Genomic DNA, 21229 nt, shown 5'->3' with positions numbered 1-21229 from the left:
TTTTCAACTCTTTTTATTTTAGGGAGTGGTACCTCAGTGAGTCTTTTTCCCTACTGTGAACAACAGGTGCCTGAAAATCAGTGGGGGGAGAACAGGCTGGAGTGATCACTTTCATATTCTCTTCGGGAAGTAAGAACACCAGCACTTTAACAGACTAGTGCATTTGACCACATCAAAGATCTTAGACTGTAGTAGAACAGTCAACAGCTTTCATGTGGGATTCTAAAGTGAACTGGGGAATATTACCTGGGGAGAAAGAGTTTGTAAATGTTTTCCATTAGTTTCTTATGATCATATATTAGAATCAAACATATTTATTTAAGACCTAAATTCTGTGGACAGTTTTTCCTTGGAAGAGATTTGAGCAAAATGGCTCTTATATGATATGATTTATTTGGACCAAAAAGCCCCATTGCAATGTGAAATAAAAATCCACTTGATTCTAAGGTTCTTCCTTCACAGTGGTGATTCATTTTTAAAATCAATTTCCTCGATTCTCTCAATTTTCCTTTTTTTTTTTTTTTGTTTTCCACTGAGTGGAGAAGTGGAAATATTAAGAATTATAGGCAATAATGGAGAGTAGAGGGTCTTCTGCTTTGTTCCTAACACAGAAATTTAGCAGAGTGTTTAGAGATTCATGAGAAATAAACAACTTTCTGTGCTGAGGCCTTCATGGGCATATGCTGACACAGACCACCTCCTGGAGACAGCTAACATATAACATATTATTTTCTCTATTCTGCATTTTTAAGAACCAGTGAGAGCCGTTAACAGCTCTTCACTAAAAGCATAGAGGCAAAAACTCTTAGTGAAGACTGAGAAATAAATAGTTGGGCTCCAGTTTGTTTATGTGGATTATTTGGCTTAGTTTTTTTTTTTTTTCCTCTTTTCCCCCCATGTACTATTTCATCCTGTCCTTGTTCCTCAACAAGGTAAGAGATGAAAGACTATGTTAACTCCAACTGTAAAAGTCTGGTCTCTAAAAGAGGCCTTAAAATAAGAAGCTTCTGGCATTTACTGAGTGAACAAAGAGGACAAAAATTCTATTATTCAAGGAATCTTTTTAAAATGAGCTTTTATTTGCTACTATCAAATGTGAATATGAAATTTGAAACAGGGTGGCACACAGAAGCAGATAATATAACTGGTTGTAAGCTATTAAAATTCACTGTGGGACACCCAATCCACAATAGTTTCTTATTCTTCACCATTCATCAAAACTCCTGTTTCCTGAAATTCTTATCTCAGATGTTAGGAGAAAGAATTTTGCTTAGTAGGTTAAAGGAATCCATCATAAAATATAAATATAAATAGCTTATAGGCATTAATAAATTAATTAATACACATTATTAATACATTAATGCATATTTTTTCTTCAAGCACATTTATGTTATGTGTGTGCATGTGTGTATGCATGTGTGTGCACATGCATGCACAGGGACTCTTTTTAAGATGAGTGTCCAACCTGAGAGGCCGTAGAGCATGGTGATTAGAAGGGCAGGCTCTGAAATTAGTCTGCTGGGTTTCATATCCAGACTTAGCCTCATCTTAAGTATGTGACCTTATGCAAGTTGCTTAATCTTTCCAAATACTAGTGTCTTCATCTCTCCAATAGGTCTAATAAGATTGTTGTAGGGTGAAATGAGGTGATTCATGTAATGTACTTCAAATATTTCCTGTTGCATAGTAAATTGCCCGGTAAATATTTGCCATCTTGACAGCTGATAACAAGACAATCATTCCCCCATCCTCCCTGGCTTTAAATTTCAGAAAAGGAGAGACACAATTTGATACTACTTTCTCAATAGTTGAGCAAAATTCTAAGAACTCAATATTTAAGTATAAAGTAATTCGAAGGTCTGGGCTATGGACTTAGTTGTGCCTCCTCAAATTTATATATTGAAGCTCTAACCTTCAATTTGATGGTATTCAGACCTGGGCCCTTTGAGAGGTAAATAGGTTTAGATGAGGCCATGGGGGCTTCATGATGTAAGTACCCTTATAAGAGACTCCAAAAAGCTTTCTGTCTGTCTCTGTCTGTCTGTCTGTCTCTCTCTGTCTCTCTCTCTCTGACATGTGAGGGCAAAGCAAGAAGTCTACAACCAAGAAGAGGGTTCTCATCAGGAACTGATCATTCTAGCACCCTAATCTCAGGCTTCTAACCTTCAGAACTGTGAGAAAATAAATGTCTGTTGTTTAAGCCATTCAGTCTATGATATTTTGTTATGGCAGCCCAAGTGGACTAATACCGTTTTATCAATAAGATGATCTTACAACCATCCAAGTATCAGATGTATTTTCAGTGAACCAGTAGAAACTTATTAATAGAGCTAAGACTTTATTCATTGACCTGTGATCTGGTCCACTATGTTAATTATAGCCACATTCTACAACCCCAGTCAGATGTCTTTTAGATAAATCATAAACTTTGTTCTGTGAGCTGGGTAAGAAATTTGGGGTCATTCAATTTCACCTTTCCATGTGGCAGAATAGATCACTGAGGCCTAGAGCAGTTAAGACATTTAGCAGAAGCCACATGGCTAGAGCCCAGGTTCTCTCCCTCCAAGGCAAGTGTTCTCTTCACTCAATACCTCAGTGGATATCTGCAGTCACAGGGTGACCCTGATGGGACTGGAAAGATGAGTTAACTCAAACTAGACATCATGGGAAGCCAACGAAGATTTCGTTGTTTAAGCTATCTTTATGTGCATGTAAGAAAATATTGTGTAGTAGCATTGACCTTTTATTTGCGCTCTAATTCAGAGATGCAAGGAGATTGTGGCTTATTTGTTTTCTGTACTGAATCTAAACTTCCTCCCGAGATCCCCCTGCCCCCAGCATTGTGGGGCTGGGGCAGTTGGTGGTGACATTTGCCAACCAACAGCATCACTGTCTCTTCCACCTCAATGGTCTCTTTTAGATTATTTGGCTTATTTGAGGTTGGTCTTTCAGGTTTCTTCCCTCTCCTGCAACTTCTCAAGATGGCCTTGAGTCTGTGTGTGCGAGTTTGTGTGTTGTCCTGTGCACTAAGTCTGATCCTTGATGGGTGTTTGCTGTGTTGCACCTGGACCTACATCACCTTTGGGTTTACAGATCAGGTAATTTGGTCTTATCCCAGGGCTCTTTAGTCCACCAGTCCTTTCAGTGGCCCCCGTTTCTTCACTGAGACACTGGGAACTTTTGGATCCTCTAGACCAGGAATGGGCACACCACAGCCCTTGGGCCAAAGCCTGTTTTTGTAAATAATGTTTTACTGAAACATGGCTATGCCCATTCATTTATACATAAATTATGGCTGCTTTCAGGCTACAACTACAGTATTGAGTAGTTATAATAGAGATTGTCTGACCTGCAATGCTAAAACTATTTACTATCTGGCTCTTTAGAGAAAAAGTTGGTGACCACATCTCTAGACCAGTGCTGCCCAATAGAACTTTCTGCAATGATGGAAATGTTTTATATCTGTGCTTTTCAGTAGCTATCAGCTACATATAGTTTATTGAATACATGAAATGTGGCTAATGTGACCAAGAAAAGAAATTTGAAATTTTATTTAATTTTGGTAAGTTTAAATTTTAATGTAAATAGCTTATGTGTCAAGTGGCTACTATATTGAACAACTCAGCTGTAGACACTCTAAATGGGCTTTGGGAAGCCAGGATTTCTGCCTCAGGATCTTCTCTGGCCACTTCACTTGGCTTCTGCATTATTGCTTCTGGGCCATATGTTCACATTCAAGGTTTTTAACCAAGCATATGCAGCTTTCCCCAGTTAGTGAAGAGGAACCTGCTATTAGTTCCTGATGTTCCAGATTCTTCCATAGCTATCAGCTGTGTACTACCCAGCACCCCTATCCGCGTCCCAAGTTTTGACTCAGGAATTGGCTGTGAAGAGGAAACTCCAACATTCTTCTTCCATAGTCCAGTGAGTGAGAGAGGGGAGGTGTTCCCTCTTCTCTCTTATGACTGGGACTCCCCTTACAAGATACTATGTTCTCATCCTCCCTGAGATCACATCTGTTCTTTTCCCTTCCCAGGACCATGAGTTGGATGAGGTGCACAGACAGAAACTGCCTTAATTGTAAGGGAGGGTCATCATACCAACATCCCAAAATACTGTTCTTGATAGGACTGTTACATTAACTTGATTTATATAAGGTTAGAAGCTTGACTATGCTCAGATTCAACGCCCATTTGCTGAGTACCACTGTTGCTTAGGCCCTCAATTTGTTGCTAGAAATAAACCAATCTGCTTTTTTCCCTTTTGTTTTCTTCTCTTCCACCCCCAAGCTGACAAACATAGTTTTACAATCATCCCTTTGAATATGCTTCAGTAGTTTTAGAGGAAATGTTTGCAATATAAGCATAGTCTTTTCTTGAATACTTTACATTTTTCTGAGGAGTTACCTTTTCGGGAAGACTTTTCCCTGATCATCTTGCCAAGAACCGCACCTCTCACCCACCTGTGGCAGCACCCCCACCCCCACCACCCTACCCCCATCACTCCCTATCTTCTTTTCCTGCTTCACTGTTCTCTACAGCACTTACCACCTATCAAACTCTATGATTACTTGATTAACTAATTTCCTGTCTTCGCCTTTAGAATACAGACCGTGTGAGAGCAAGAACTCTGGTTCACTGTTGCATTCTTAGTACACAGAATAGTGCCTCACAGAAGGTAGGTACTCAGGTATTTTTAAATGAATAAAAACATGGAGATTATACCTCATAATATAACTTTGATGTGTAAAAACAAACAAAACTTCTTCCCTACCAAGTTGTTAATAGACAAGTCTGAAGGAGATAAAGGCTATAGAGCATCCCTCTTTGCTGCCTTGGTGGGAATATTGTAGGGCAAATGTTGTAAAGAAACATGGAGTCTCACCTGCATCATGGTTAAGAAACCAAAACTTTGAGAAGTAAAATGATGACCTATTGCTTACTGGAAGAGAAGATATATAAACCCACATGTGCTATTTCCCAAATACCAAGTTTTCGTCATACCTACCGTTTATTCGGCTATAAATACTACAACCCAGATTAATTTCTGAAACTCATTTGTTTACATAAAATTTCAATAGTTATAAACTTATAAGATGTCTTTTATTTTTTTAAATAAAATAGTTAGATTGTGGAGATAACTTAAGTTTCTGCTTGGAATTAACTGGAATGTTGCTTTTTTTTTTAATTACATTTCATTTTAGCATCTTTAAGCTGCGCTGTATCTCAAATTAGGCTTCTTTCTTAAAAAACTAAAAGGGTTCTAGCAAACAAAATTTCTGAAGATTCATTTAAAGTGAAATCATGTATGTGAAAGCATAACATAAACCATATGTATTCTGCATTGTCCGTGATCCTGAGAAAACTCGGAAATAAATTTTTTTCTCACCTTGCCAAGAGTGTGAAATTATTTAAGATTTGTAAATGTTCTAACACTTAATTATTTAATGAAAAAAAAGCATAGATTTTCCATTCTTATGAAGTGATAGGAAACTATAACTTGATCACTTGGAGAGTAATGGCTTTGAAAATACAGGAGAAAGGGTACAAATGGGAATCGATAGAATTGTTTTTGTAGCAGTAATTACAGACTGTGGAGTGCTGATTTAGTTTAAGATATTTTGGATGGGATTTTACATGAGGTTATACTTAACATCAAGGTAGTTAACCCAGGAAGCGACAAGTTTTGATAAGCTCTTGGTTATTTTCTTGCCACGGAGAATTATACATTTCTTACAACAATCTCCTGATTTTATGTAAATAAACAAAGTCTATGAAATATAAATAGCTCAAATTCAATACAATTGCTTGATATACATCAGTATTCAAGATAGGTTGATTTACTACTTTCAATCTGTATTTTGTTTGAATGTGACAGAGATGGCATAAGCAGCTAGTTTAAGGAGGTCATTTTATTTTTCTGAGCCTCAGTTTTCTCTTCTGTAAAATCAAGCAGATAGATGGTCTAAGATCACAAACTCAAATGACTATAGGGGCCTGGCATATATTTATGTGAAGCCTGCTCTCAGGGTTAAGCTAATTGAGAGTTACTGATGACTGTGGTAAATCAGAACATGCATGGCCTTTTTTCAACTATTCACATTCGAAGTTTTAAAACTGTTTGCTATCCATAGGGCCTGGGTTTGGTCAGTAGGCTTTCTGCTAGCTGCCTCTGCAATGAATGATTGCTAAGGTGCAAGAAGTCATATTCTATGAAGCTGTATCTTTTAGGAAATGGCTTTTGATGTCAATCTGTGCAAGTTATTGCCTCTCAGCTCCAAATTTACCCTTTTTTGCTTACTCTGTGAAAGTATAGCTGGGCCCTTTAGATAGTTTTCCTATGCCAGCTGGCTTAAGGTTAAGCCGTGTCAGTAGGTTGTGGTGGAGAGATATTGCGGGGGAGGGAGATTTGCTTTCGGATACCAATGAGCAATCTTGGTGGGCTTCTGCTTGTGGGTAGCCTCTCTAGCACCCTCCTCCTGTGGAGCCTGTGACTCCAAAGGCAATTGGCTCCTGCCCTGCCTAGAGTTTCTCTAGTGCCAGTTACTGCAGTGCAGTGACTTCTTCAGTGCCAAGCTCTGCATTGTGAGTGACTTCCCAAACATTTTTCTATTGCAGTGTAAACGACTTCTCTAGTGTCTGGCTCTTGTAGTGCAACGTGGACAGCAACTTCCCTGGGAAGCCTTTGGACACTCTTGTAGCAGAATACTTCTCCTAAGACACCTCCCTGTGAACAGCTTTTCCTCCTAGAGAGAGGATTTCCAGCCAATTTCACTGGTATGGCACCACAGTGACTTCTTTGGCTTTCTGTGAACCACAGCCATGCCCTCTGGCAAGTTCAAGAACTCAGCCTTGGTTGGAGATCAGCTCTTCAGCTACTTCCTGGGTGCTCTATCTCAGTCCTAAGGATAGTAGCTGATCCTGATATCTGCTCTTTTATATTCTTTAGAATCCTCTTCATTTCTTACTATTTAATCCTTTGTTACTCTAATCCAGGGGTCCTAAACCCCTGGGCCGTGGTCTGGTAAGGCCTATCAGGAACCAGGCCTCACAGCAGGAGGTGAGCGGCATTGAGGCAGGGAAGCTTCATCTTATTTATAGCCACTCCCCAGCGCTAGCATCACTGCCTTAGCTCCACCTCAGATCATCCGGCATTAGATTCTCATAGGAGCACCAGTCCCTGTGCCAGAAAGGTAGGGGACCACTGCTCCAATCTGTTCCTATAGTTAACAATTCTTTATATTTAACTATCTCTTGTTCAAATTACTATTTGGTTCCTCTCATGACTGGACCCACACCGAACTATCCCGGACCTCTCAGCGGCTTGCCCATTAATGTTGGTGTCATTCATGCGGGACATCTCTACCCATTCCAGATAGACATCTCTACCTGTCTCTACCTAGAAATCAGATGTGCCTTACTATAAATGTTCAAGTCTTTTGACTTGAGTGAAGCATCCAACCCATTTAATAGATGAGATACCTGAGAACAAGAAAAGTTACATGATTTCGTTATGCTAATACAGCCAATTAATTATGGAACTGGGACTAGAACCTTAGTATCCTGACCCCCAATCTGATGCTCTTCCTTTTCTGCCACACTCACATTATTCACCAAAAATATTAATCAAACAATATTTGCATATGGCCCTAGAAGATACACAAATTATAAGAATTCGATCCTAGATATGCTTCTCAGCTAGAATGAACAGTGAGTGGAAAAGAGTAGAATTTTGGATCAGAGAGATACGGGCTATTCACCACCTGGGTGTCCTGGGGGCAAACAGACTAATATCCTTGTAAAATGGAAATATCTGTAGTATAAGGTGGTTGTGAAGAGGAAACAAGATCATATACCTGAAGTACCTATTATCGTTACACACAGGGGAACCAGACAAATAAAAAGGTAATTAAATCATGGTGAATCTTTTCTATTTCACTCAGGTATTTCCCCCACTGACATATTTCTCCCGCATATATGTATTTTATTTTTAAGATTATAAAAGAGAATGATGTTATTTATACTGACAACAGCTACATGATTTTACACTAAGATGAAGTTAGAGATTCTACATGTCTTCAAGAAAGAGGGCACTTTTTGGTACAGATACAGGTTTATAAGACTTCATTCTTCCCCCCTCCCCCTCTCCCCCCTTCCCTGAGCTTTTCTGAGGTATAATTGACAAATAAAAATTGTATCTATTTAATGTATACAACTTGATGTTTTGATATACATGTATGTTGTGAAATAATCACCATAATTAAGCTAACTAACATATCTATCACCTCACATAATTACTATTTTTTATCTAGCTTTCATTTTTTGTTTAGTGGTGAGAACACTTAAGATTTACCCTCTTAGCAAATTTCGAGTATACAATGCAATATTGTTAACTATAGTTATATTGCTGTATGTCTGCTCTCCAGAACTTATTCATTTTTTGTAATTGAAATTTTGTACTCCTTGACCAACATCTCTCCATTTCTGACTCTCTTTCCTGGCAACCACCATCCTACTCTCTGCTCCTATGAGTTTAACTATTTTAGATTCTCTATATAAATGAGATCCTGTAGTACTTGTCTTTCTGTGCCTGGCTTATTACACTTGCAATAATTTTCTTCAGTTTCATTTACCTATGCTGTTCCAAGTGGCAGGATTTTCTTCTTTTTTTAAGGCTGAATAATATTCCATTATATGTATATGCCACATTTTCTTTATTCATTCATCTGTTACCAGACATTTATGTTCTCATATTTTGGCTGTTATGAATAATGCTGCAAAGAACATGGGAGTACAGTTGTCTCTTCCAAATACTGACTTTATTTCCTTTGAATATATCTCCAGAATCCATGTATATTTTAAGAAAAAGAGTTTAGAAAAATCTTTTCCAATATTTTCTCTCCTACCTCCACTGTGTGTACACTCCAATGATGAGTGTGCTTCTAGCAGAAAAAGGCCAAATGAGTTAGAATGTGTCAGAGTCACTGAGAGAAGGGTGAGCTACATGCTGCCTGATTCTTTGTTCCTTCATATAATCAGCGTGGATAAATGGAAAGCTAACTACATTCAGTGAAACGTATCACGGGAATCAATTTACTGTCTGCCAGGTGCTATTTGCACAGAGACATCCAAGCCGTTCAGTGTAATCACCTTCTGTGTTTACAGTCTGACCCTCTGGAGCAGAGACTTGCTTAGAGACAACACAGCCACATAAACATGCTTGGCCTTAGCGCTGTAGCTCTCTTAGAATCTTCTTTTCAAAGCTTTCTTATTTGACTAAAAACTTTGGGTTCCGTTTCACATTTCTCTATTTACATGTTCCATAATTTTTTTAGAAAGTCTGTTAAAATAATAAGATAATAAATGGAGTTAAGATAATAATTGCCATCCTTTATTATGTGCTTATAAACCAGGTATTTGATATATATGTTCTTATTTTATCTTCCCAATAATCCTGCATGTAATTACTATTATTTTCACTTTACTAGGAAAAATACACACACACACACACACACACACACACACACACACACACACACACACACACAGCTTGGAAAGATAATGAGCTTTCCCAAAGATGTATAGGTTCATTTGGCTTAAAAAGAATTATCTTTTTAGTATACCCCTTCGTAGATGTAATTTGTTAGTCTACCATTCTGAAACAAAACAGCATCCACATTCTGTGATAGAATTGTGCTTACTCTTTCTTTTTGCTTCCAGAGCCAAGAGTGTGGCTTTTCTCTGAATACAATGACTGTCCATTTATTCATACACTGATTATACTCAAGGACAATGAATAATTTGGTATATTGTTGGTTTATTTTTATAAATCTTGATGCTCTACTCTCTTCAAGCTTATTAAAGCCATAGTTCTCTTTCCAAGCTAGTTCAACTCAAATCAAAACTTGCCAAACTTTGCAAAAATTCATTTCCTACTTCGAAACAGAATTGTGGCACTTTTACCAAAATCTCAGCCTCTGCATTTTATTCACCAGGCTATGTTCTCATTGGTATGGGAATGAAGACAGGACTAAAAAAAAAGTAGGTTAGAATTAGGATTGGGACATCATTGTTCTTTGTTTCCCCGACGCTTCCCTCACCCCAACAAAGGAGAAAGAGTCAGGTTCTGACAAGAGAAGACGAAAGATGTCTAGTAACTCAGGTTATTGCTTAGAAAACTACATGTTGTAACATTTTGAAAGTATTCATTTAAAGAAATTTATTTTAAAATATTTTCAAATCAAATTTAATGTTACAGAATGTAGTGCACCATGCCGCGTACTATTCTAAATGGTGATTTGTAGTGTTGCTGCACATCAAATGAGTTTAAGACGTAAAAATCAAGCATCACCAGAAAAATAAAGTCATAGACACACTCTCATCAAGTAAATTACAGAATAGCAGAATTGTGTAAAATGCTAATGTTGGAAAAACATGATCATAAATCCAAAAACTGCTTATTGCAATTTTTTAGTGCTTATCAGAGAGAGGCTACTTTTAGTCTTAACAAAAATCAAGGCTATTTTAAAGGAAAACTTATGCCCTATACCATGTTCTTCATAATGAACCATGTTTCCCTTTTGCCTGAGGGCCGACTCGATTCAAAAACTCCTCAAATTTTTACAGTATCATTATCAAACAAAGTTTGTGCAAGCAACATGGAATACTGAATCCGAAGGACACCTCTTCTAAACTAAACAAAGGGACTATTGTGTAAAAGTTAACACAAGTGAACTTTAGGATATGAGAGAGCTAATCCTAAATTTCAGAAATGAAGAATGTCAGCTCAGTAGCTGATGTCATCATGATTCAGCGAGAATCGACCTTAGCATAGACTCTTAAGCCAAGGCAGCAAGGGTTCTGCAGGGTGCACATTCGTGGTCCTGGCCTGTGGGAGGTGGAAGTTGGACCTGGAACCCATGCATTAAGCTGGGACCTCGGAACCTGCTCATGTAGTTATAAATTCATACTAAGTTCATACTTATAAATGAAAGTTTTAAAATGCGCCCCAGAAAGATATCCACTAACTTCAGGGTACTGGTTACCTCTGAGGAGAAAGCAAAAGTAATCTAAAGGCAAGGAAGGTTTTAATGAATTCTATTTTTTTTTTTTAAATGAGAAAGTCTGTGTTATATAACAAAACAGTTACAGGAATGTAAATTACTGCCTAGGGAATATAGTCAATAATATTGTAATACTATGTATGGCGTCAGGTGGGTACTAGACTTATTGGAGGCATAGAAATGTTTAACCACTATACTGTATACCTGAAACTAATATAGTATTATATGTCAACTGTAATTGGAAGATTTAAAAAATTGTTTTAGAGAGAAACAGGAAAAGATTTAAACAGAAGTGCCAAGATACACTGAAATAATTTATTTAGTCAGAAAGTATGACCTTGAGCAGAAGAAAAATAACTATAGTAATCAGGACTGTTCTGAAAGCAACAGTACCATTGAACAAAATTTTAAATTAACTTTAGGCCCAATTGGCAAAACCCCAAAAGCAACAGGCTCTGTCAGCAGTAGCTTCAGAATTGAAGGGATAGGAAGTAAAAGATTGATTTCCCTCCCTGCATCTATAGCTTTATGTGGATGGTGACTGTCATCATCTTCAAGTGTACAATGAGGACAAATGGAATTAAAACTAAAAAAAAGTCTATGTTAAATATGGCGAAATGTTAGCAGTTGTTAAATTTGTGTGTTAGCTCCACGGGCATCTTTCATAGTTGCACACTTCTATATGTTCAAAATATTTCATAATTAAAAATTTAAAGAATACTGACTACCATAAAATACTTAGAGGAATACCAACAATCATCACAGCAGAAAATGAAATTCAAAGCCAAGGTGGAGTGTGTTCAAAGGAATCACGTTTTCAAAAAGTCATGACATTCCTGGGGTGAGGCATTAACTGAAATGTGAATGTGACCATGATTTTGTACTCAACCCTTTCTACTTCTTTAGAAAAAATTAATGTTTAACTCAATGTGTTGCACTTAGTAGCGTTAAGAGAGTACCATAAAACACGCTGTTCCCTGTTCCTCAGCTAAACCCAAATTAGAATCAGTCAGCTTTGAAATTTCATGACTTTCTGGGCCTGGAATTCACCACCTCTACAATGTATTAGCATTATTTTCCCATCTGAGTCCTCTTGGGCAGCAGCAGTTATAACCTTGGTTTTTTGTTAGAGGTTAGGACCGAACCTTCTTTGAGTTCTAAGGAAAATAGCCCCTCCTCTCAATTCAGTATGAGGTCGAACTTACAGAACTTCTTTTCAACTGATTTCCAGTGTACTTCACATTCCAGTTGGAGCACTTTCATCTGGTGCTGAAAAACAAATGCGGGCTTTAATCTCTAAGGCATGACGGTATCAGAATAGTGAGTCACAGGCAGTTAGGATCCTCTCTGCTCGGTGCCTTTTTATTCCCTTTTCAGAGACTACTTGGGAGCCAGCAGCACTTGCTATGGTCAGGGTGTTGAATTGAACCCAGCTTTTTGGGTAAAATCACAGGAAAGTGGTAAGCTTGAGATGAGTTAAACTGTAAACTAAAGTGTGTTTGAGGCACATTTTAAAGATCAATTAAAATTTTGGCAATGAGATGATTTTAAAATCAGCATTATGACTGGACTATCCCGTGGCTTTTTAGCTGGGTAGACCTAGATCTGAATTCTGGTTTTGATTCATTGTGGAATCAGGAACCTCGTTGAACCTTTCTGGGCTCTAATTTCCTCATTTGAAAATTAGAGAAATAACAATACCCATCTCACGGAGCTGTTGTGAGGATTGAATGAGGTAGTCCAAAGCCTGGCCTGCATAATGCTGAACTCATTGCTGTTGTTACCGACCCTTTTCTTCTTATTCTTTCAATTATTTTTTCTTGTCCTTCAGATTTCCATTCCAAGTTGAAAGCTATTATTTTGAAGTTAGAGAAAAGTATTTAATTTTATTTCTTACTGCTACTGATTCAAAATATCATGCTTTATTTCCAGTAAAGTAGATTTTCTTGAATTTTTGTTTGGTATTCTGTGCCTTACATTTCATCTTCTCGAACATCTTTAAAAATAGAAACATTCTAAAAATTGAAGACAAGCGTATTCAGAAGCCAGGTTTTTAAATCTTCGTGCCTCTGTTGACCAAAGTGCACGAGGCACTGCTGACTTTCACTGACTCCTCAGAGGGCTCTGTTGACTCACTGAGGCACTGGTGTGTGTTAAGGTCAGCCACTGGGAAACAGGAAACTTAAGCAGTGATGACGTTGTGGGAGTCAGAGTCCCAGTAAGACAGGCCACTAAAGTACACAGGGCAGTTGTAAGTTTAGTCCTTTTCATTTGAAGGTTGCTAGAAAAAAAACTTTGAGAACAAGGACCATTTTCTTACATCGTTATGCAACTTTGAGCATGAAGTATATAGGAGGTGCTTAATAATCACTTACTGTATGATGTGTGACATCTCCCACATAGAGTCTTCATTTACCACAAAACAGACTACTCTGGACTAAATGTGCGTTATAACTATTATTACTCTGTGTGAGTCTTTATTTTTCAATATAGCAGAAATTTCAGAAGCTGAGAGCCAATAAGGCTCTGTCTGAAATGTTCTGGTGCAAATATGTGGAAGTAAAACCACACAGAGCTGCTAATAGTTCCCTAAATGTGACACTTTTTCTGGACGATATCTTTACTGAAGATTCAGCTCAGGCATCTCATTCTTCCAGAGGTCACCCATATCTCCCAGTCTGGGTTTGGGGCCTGTTCTCTGAGTTTCATAGCATCTGCCATATTTCTTATCTGCCATAGTCATCGCTCCTACCCAGTAGAGTATAAATTCCTTTAGGGCAGATGCCATTTATCTCTTTCTCTTTGTGTTCTCAGAATTTACCGCAGTGGCCTGGCATGAGGTATATGACTAACTCTTTAGAGCAAGGTTCTGGGAGCCCCACATTCCTAGCTATGGCCCTCCCCAGAGCAACAGGAGCACTATTTTAGGGGGTGGGTATTGTTCTATGTCTACATGAGTTAACCTCATGGATTCAACAGAAAGCATGCAAACTGGGGAGAAACTCAAATGCCACTCCGTTGTGCACCAGGATTCTGATTACTCTTCTTCCATAGTAGAGGTTCAGAGGCAAAATTATCCAGATAGAAAATGGTCATGGAGGCATGAATATGAAAATGCTGGCACTGTGGAGGAAATGATGTGTTTTGTCTTAAGCCAGACACTGTGGGGCATGGATTTAGAGAAGTCGATGCAGGCCCTACTGTTCTCAAGGCTGTGCTGAGTTGTAGGGCTCTGCCCGGCACCTGGCCTTGTGTAGCTAAATGCCCAGTGTCAGGGCCTGTGTTTGCCAGATGCACCCCTGCATCTCATGCTTTCTAAAATGAGACCTTTTTCCATTTCCACTCAGGTGACTGATCTTTTGCAATACAGTCAGTAAGAAAGAAATTGATGAGCCACAACTTACTATAAGAATAGGATTGAGCCTTGAAAAGATTGAAAACTAGGGAAAATAATTTCAGGCTACTCAGAAGACATTAATTAGAATTATATTTTCATACGATCTGTAAAACTATTCTTCACTTCACCCAAATGATGACCTCCTGCTGTAATGTCTAGGGGAGTGGTTCTATAGAGCCTATAAATCTTTGCTGGTGTTACCTGGCACTATTTGTGATCAAGATCATTGGCTGAAAGAATTTTCACTGGAAACGGACATGTTAATTAGTCTAATTAATTCACTGGAGTAATTAATTATTTAACATTTATCTAATTAGCTAACACTTTCACCTGTCTGAGCCAGAGGTAAATGCCAGACTGGAATTCAGCAGTCCTCCTCATTACGCCCTAAAAATAAATTGAGAGATACATCATGGAATATCAAACAAAAGTATGAAGTCCCTTCTGGTGGGTGGTGGGCATGTTGATCTCAACATTTCCAGTAGTGGTAGAGATAGGGCAGCAGGTAGATCACTTTGAGGTGGGATGCAAGAAATCCATTTAACATACATTATTACACTCTACAGACAGGAACTGCTCTTCCAAATTACACAAACAACACATCTGGATAGGCTTATTTTGCCTCAAAGTTGTCATTACCTTTTCCAAGATCAGTTTCCTTGGGGATTTTCGAATTATTTTGAGCAAAGTTATAAAAGTCTAATTGGTGGTAGCAGTAGCAAGAGTTGGAGAGCTACATTAGTTCCCTATTCTCTTTCTTTCTCATTCTGTAAACTTTACTACCTAGCCAAGATGAATTGAAGGAGGCCGGCATGGAATTTGAGACATTCGTCCAAAGTGACCGACCGTCACCAGGTAGAGGAGTATCTCCTAACACGAAGACCTCAAGTAAGATATGGGCGTTTGATTCTTCACTGTGATGCACATTCTTACAGAGAAATTCATGTACATTATGAAATGTTTTGTATCTGCTGCTGTTTGAGCATTTACGAACATTTGAAGCTCTGGTTTGCTTGCAAGCCAAGAGATTAATGTTCTTCAAACTCTCACCGTCATACAGCTTCAGCCGATTGCCATGGGAGCCAAAGAAGAAAGAACAGGATGAGGTTTTTTAAAGTCTTCTAGATTTTCCATCCCAAAAATGTTAAGTGAGAAGCAGCAGCAAAAGTAGTGAATTTATGGATTTTTTTAAAAAAAGAGAAACTCCATTTTCTGAAAATATTAGGCCTTATGTCATTATTCTACTTAGATTAACCTCTAACACCTGCTTCACTGGGTTTTACAGGCAGCCTAGGGGTTAGCTTAATGAAGCCCGAGAAAACAGATTTTGTTTAATTAGCGGACCTTCTGTGTGAATTTGAATGGGTAAAGTTCGGATGAAGAGGCATTCTGAGGTCATGACTTTGTATGTTTTTCTTACTTGTGAACACAAAGTATGAAAACAAGTTTGTGAGGGGTAAAAATGATATGTTTGGGAACTGAAAGTTCTCACATGTACCAGACACATTATTGGGATTATTGTGGAAACCAGTAGAGGACTTGGGCCCACATACAGTCATCCCAAAGTAAATAAATTGGTGTGCTACACTGGACCCACACTGGGATCAAGGCCAGAAGCAAGGGAAAGGTATACTGATCAATAGTTAACAAGCTAACCAACCTGATCAGAGAGACAGGATGCCACACCTTCAAAGGGAGCCTATCTTCTTCAGGAAGTGTTGCTCTGAGAGCTGGACTATAGTATAAAAGGCCATATCAAGGACGACATTTTTTGAATTGGTAAGGGAGTTTAGAATGCTAAGAGAAAATTTCCATTAGCAATTTCAGAAGAAAACAAAAGTTTAAAGGGAAGGTGTCATTCTAACTTGAGGCCTAACTATTATGATTGATCTATAATTTAATAGCAAATCACTATATATTTCTTTTCTGACATTTACTTAAGAGTGACTATCCACATAGTGCAAAGTATGGCTTCAATTTTACCTCCTTCCAATAAATCCATGAGATCTGACAGGAATACATACGTTGGGTAAGTAATTTTGATTTTTTAAATTTGTTTTGATCAGATGGATGTTCTTTGGATTTTATATTAAATGTTAAGTAGACCTATACAGTTACCTAAATTTCTTAGGTTTAGAGATGACGTAGTTGGAACAGTTCATAATACAAAACAAAATAGAAACAATGCAAATTTTCTTCTCAATAACGTTTCATTCCTTGATTCTTGGAGGAATTTGGCTTATTTAAGAAAGAAGGGCAATATGCCAATTATATCTCAATTTAAAAATAAGTGAAGCAAAAAAATATATATATATATACATGCAAAAGTTTAACCAACCTGCATGAGTGAACAAATTCAAAGTTCACCTTGGTGTTCATCCTTTAATTCCAGGACCATGGGCTGAAATATCTGAGAAATAATTAAAGGGGCCTCCCACTGCCTAAGGGAGATTTAACTGTGTTGTAGCATATTATGAAGTGATTTCATATGCTTTGTGATAGACTTTACAGAAAATTCACTTCTAAAATACCATGTATGTTATTCATCTCAGGGGTAGACATAAATCTTCCAAAGCTGTCTACAAATTTAGCTCCAATTCTTGCCCCAGGTTCACAGAACATAATAGAGCATTAATCTTAAGGAGGCTTTAGGAAATTTTGCATGTTCCCTCTGATTCGTGACTTGTATGAAATGTCTTGCTTAGAGCCTCCATCATGTCAGCATTTCAGAAAATGTTCGTTTGCTCATCCCAAAGAGAGGTAGCCTCCTACCATGTTCATTTCTTCAGGGAAGCCAAGGAGAGAGAAAAGGAAAAATTATGAAGATGAAGTAATGTTAAAATGGAAAGACCTCTTCTCAGCCGATGCTTTTCTTTGGTTACCAGTATTCAGTACTGACACTGCTGGGTAATTTGTCATGGTGTGCTGAAAGACTTTATTCCCGACCTCATCTTTGTTCCACATTTTAGGAAAAGGAAAGAAAATGCAAAATGAGGTTAAGGAGGAAACAATGCAAGTCTCTTTAGTAATAATTTTATTTTGAAAAGATCAAAGTATTACAATTGCCAGATTCATGCTGGGTTGAAGTTGGCATAATACTCCGAACTAGTCTTTTCTTTAGTAACTGATAGTGTGACCATTTTTGAAGTGTTTCTTGATGAACCAGACCAAAGGGATACAAATCTTCAACAGATATGCCCCCAAATTTTCTGACCAAAGGATCATCAGCTATTGGGACAGACCATCAAGGAAAACTAAAAAATATCTCCTAATTAATTAATATGAGTATTATGATTAATGGTTTGAGAATTTCTTCTTGAAAATGGGAAAGGTGGAGTACATCAAATTTTTAAAATACCAAGGCCCACACCTCCTTGACCGACTAAACCAGAATTTCTAGGGATGGGGCCCAGGTTTCAATACCTTTAAAAGCACCCTCAGGTGATTCTGATATGCAGTTAAAAGTTTGGAATCACTGGAGTAGATGAATGACACTCTTTTCTGGAGTAAGGATTTATAGATTCAGTTGTGACTCCAAAGAAAATTCTCCTGAGTGAAAACAGTCTGACAGAATTAAACAGAAAGTGTAAGGGAAGCTGGAAGAGAAAGTAAATAGCAGTGTTTCTCAAACTTTAATGTGCACGAAATCACATAAGAGTTGATTAAAAGGCAGATTGTGATTCAGTAGGCCTAGAGTGGGGCCTGAGAGTTTCCATTTCTAACAAGCTTCCCTGGTGTTGCTGCTAGCTCATTAACCACACTTATTCTAACAAGGGAGCATGGGTACATCCTCCCGCCTTTCTCCATAAGGAAGGAGGAATCCTTTTCCTGTGATGCTCTGAGGCTTGTTCTGAAGTAGTGAAGTGTACTAACAGCACGGAAAACTTTATTTTTGAAACCAGCTATGATCTACAAACTAATTAAGAATCTGTTACCCTAAATGTTTTTGAGGAGAAAGTTAATAGTATAGTGTTCCACTTCCTGAACAGTTAAATTTAACTCAACAAATAGAATTTGTTAAGATTTGGGGATTAAAACAAGATATATGAGACAGTTTGCATGAGAGAATTCACAATTTTTCTGGGGAGACAGAAAATTAACAGATGAAATGCTATCTATCAGCCTTAGAATGAAATAAATGCTTTAGGTGCACAGTGTGGGGTGGGGGAAAGGGGAGGTTTTCCTTTTCTCCAGGAATTCATACTAACTGGAGAAAAGATGTTTGGAAAACCTTCATGGAGGAGATGATATTTCAATTTGACCTTGGAAAATGAGTTGGATTCTAATAAGTGAAAAATGGAGGGAAAGGGGAAGGATGTTTCAGGAACAAAGGCCTAAAGGAGTTCTCAACGTTGGCTGCACATCACATCATGTGGGAAGCTTTAAAAAATACTTTCAGAGTCTAAATTCATTGGGGCACAGCACCAGTGTTTTTCTAAAAGCTCCCCGGTGATTATAATCGTTGAAGATCACTGGTGATATAGAAAAACAAAAGAGTTTTGTTAAGATTTTTAGAGATATTTAGTGGGAGATGGAAAGAAATTAAAGCAAAGAAGTTCCAGATGGTTCTTGGCAAAGATGGCTTGACCCAATGTGGTTATGAGGTAGATAATTTGTTATCACTAATAATTAAAGAGGTACATAATCTTTACACAAATAACCAAGGGCTGTGAATGATGGGCTTCATAAATATGAATTAGATTGAATTTAGGTCATTCTTATAGCAGCAGTCAGCTCACTGTCTTGCATTCTATGTCCTGCATTATTTTGCCAAGAGAGAGAAACGATGGTGGCCCAGCTAGGCTCATTTAGGCCTCAGGGCGATCTTGCAAAGCAGTTATTATTTTTACTATACCCATTTTACAGACTAGTTTCCTAGTCTGTAAAATGGGTATAGTAAAAATAACACAACTTACCCAAGATTGGTTGAACCAGTAGTGGAACCCAGGCAATCTGACTACAGAGCCTAGTAGCTTATATTATATAGCCACCCATGCAAAGAAAGAAAATGACCATGAGGGCTAGACAGAACTGGATAGAAATGACTGTTCTGTAATCTACTGGTTGTAAAATCTTGTACAAGTTTCTCAATTTCTGTATATCTTGGCTTCTTCACTTGTCAGTTGGATTGTTTAGTATTGCTTTCATTGTAATGGGAGTATTATGGGATTAAATGAGGTATTATATTTATCATATGCAGTTTTTATGGCATTGTGCTATTTCATCCATAAGGCTATGTCTATGTGCATGAAAAATATTACTTGTTATTATTATTATTATTATTATTATTATTATTATTATTATTATACTGCATTGCTTCTTGACAAATCATTTACTCTTAAACGAAGGTTTATATCCAATTTGGGCTAGTGGTTATCATAGATTTAGACTGATATCTTCTCTCTTTTGTGTGCTTTCTCTCTAAATTCCTTTATACCTTTTTCATATTATTTTTTCCAGAAAAAGTTTTGTTCATGTTAAAAATCCTTACCTGGATTCTATGGATGAAGACATTCTCTATCACTTGGATTTAGGAACAAAAACACACAACCTACCAGCAATGTTTGGGGATGTAAAGGTAAAAATATTTCTAACTTTAGGAGAAACAATTGTGTTTCCTCTGCTGATATTGCTTCGTATTTTTCCCCAAAATAAACTTTACCCATTCAGCTAGCAAAATGTCAGAAGTCACAATAGGAACTGAAGGCATGTTCATTCTCTGAAACAATTTAGAATCTGTACATTATGAACAATCATTTCCTTTCCAACAAGACATAAAGGTTCCCAAACTAAATCTGTTATAAACATGATTATTTGGCTGCTCTGGTCCCTACAGGTAAATATAATTTTATTTACATTAGAGTTGGGTGTTGAGAATTCATTGTGATTCATCACTGTTTAACATCTACATTTATATTTGAACCTCACTAGTTCACATTTTATTAAGTCATAACATTAACTCAACAAAATTAACAATGCTATCTATTCCACTTCTTGAAAATAGCCAGTATTCAATATTTCATATTATTAAGATTTTTATTTCATAAGAAATATTATAAGAAAAGTGTTTATGAAATACTACTAGAAAAAATTTCTTTTCTAGTATTTATTTTATCTTATATATATTAATTATAAAAGCAGTTCATATTTATTATTTAAAACTGGAAAAATATTAGAGAACAATGATTTTTAAAAATACATCTAAAAAATTCCTTATCATCTAAACATAGACATCAATCTATTTTCTTTTCTTTTAATCTCTTTTAATAAATTTTAAAGTAGTTGGAATTACATAACTTACATAATTTTGCACTTTAACTTTAACTTAACTGACAATTTCTTTGAAACATTATTTATGGATGTCAAGTGGCTGTGCCATACATTATATATTTTACTTTTATATTAAAGTATTTTCTATTATAAAAACCACTAAAATGGATTATTTTCACACCTAAATATTTTTCACATTTCAGTCTATTTACTTAGGATGATTCATTGCAGTGGTCAAAGGGAATAAACTTTTAAAACAATTTTTGTTTTTTAAAAGGACTTTACTTATTCAGATTATCATCAATAGAGAATTGTACAGTTTTCATTTGCCTTTTATTCACTTTGTTTAGCAATTACAAAGACAAACAAATAATCTCATATACACTATCTCATCTAATTTTTATGTTAGCCCTCTTAGGTGGGTTTAGCAGATATTCATTTCCTACATAAAACAAAGAAATTAAATTTAAAGAAGTCAAAGGAAGTTAACAAGTTACAAC

General features: G+C 37.0%; 1 protein-coding gene across 2 annotated transcripts in view; it reads left to right on the top strand.

Annotated features, from left to right (window-relative positions):
• The first annotated feature begins 16108 nt into the window (after positions 1-16108).
• Positions 16109-21229, top strand: part of UPP2 (uridine phosphorylase 2) — a 67702-nt gene continuing 62581 nt past the window's right edge. The window contains exons 1-2 of one of the 2 annotated variants that reach the window (XM_016152829.2): positions 16109-16488; positions 19920-20037. In XM_016152829.2, coding sequence (XP_016008315.1) covers positions 16427-16488; positions 19920-20037 — 180 coding nt within the window. In that variant the 5' untranslated portion in view covers positions 16109-16426. The remainder of the gene's footprint in view (positions 16489-19919; positions 20038-21229) is intronic. The other variant, XM_016152828.2, reaches the window with a different exon arrangement.

The sequence above is a fragment of the Rousettus aegyptiacus genome, unplaced genomic scaffold (genome assembly GCF_014176215.1).
Source record: "Rousettus aegyptiacus isolate mRouAeg1 unplaced genomic scaffold, mRouAeg1.p scaffold_m13_p_2, whole genome shotgun sequence".
In the NCBI taxonomy this organism is placed as follows: Eukaryota; Metazoa; Chordata; class Mammalia; order Chiroptera; family Pteropodidae; genus Rousettus; species Rousettus aegyptiacus.
This window is presented reverse-complemented; position numbering and strand designations above follow the sequence as displayed.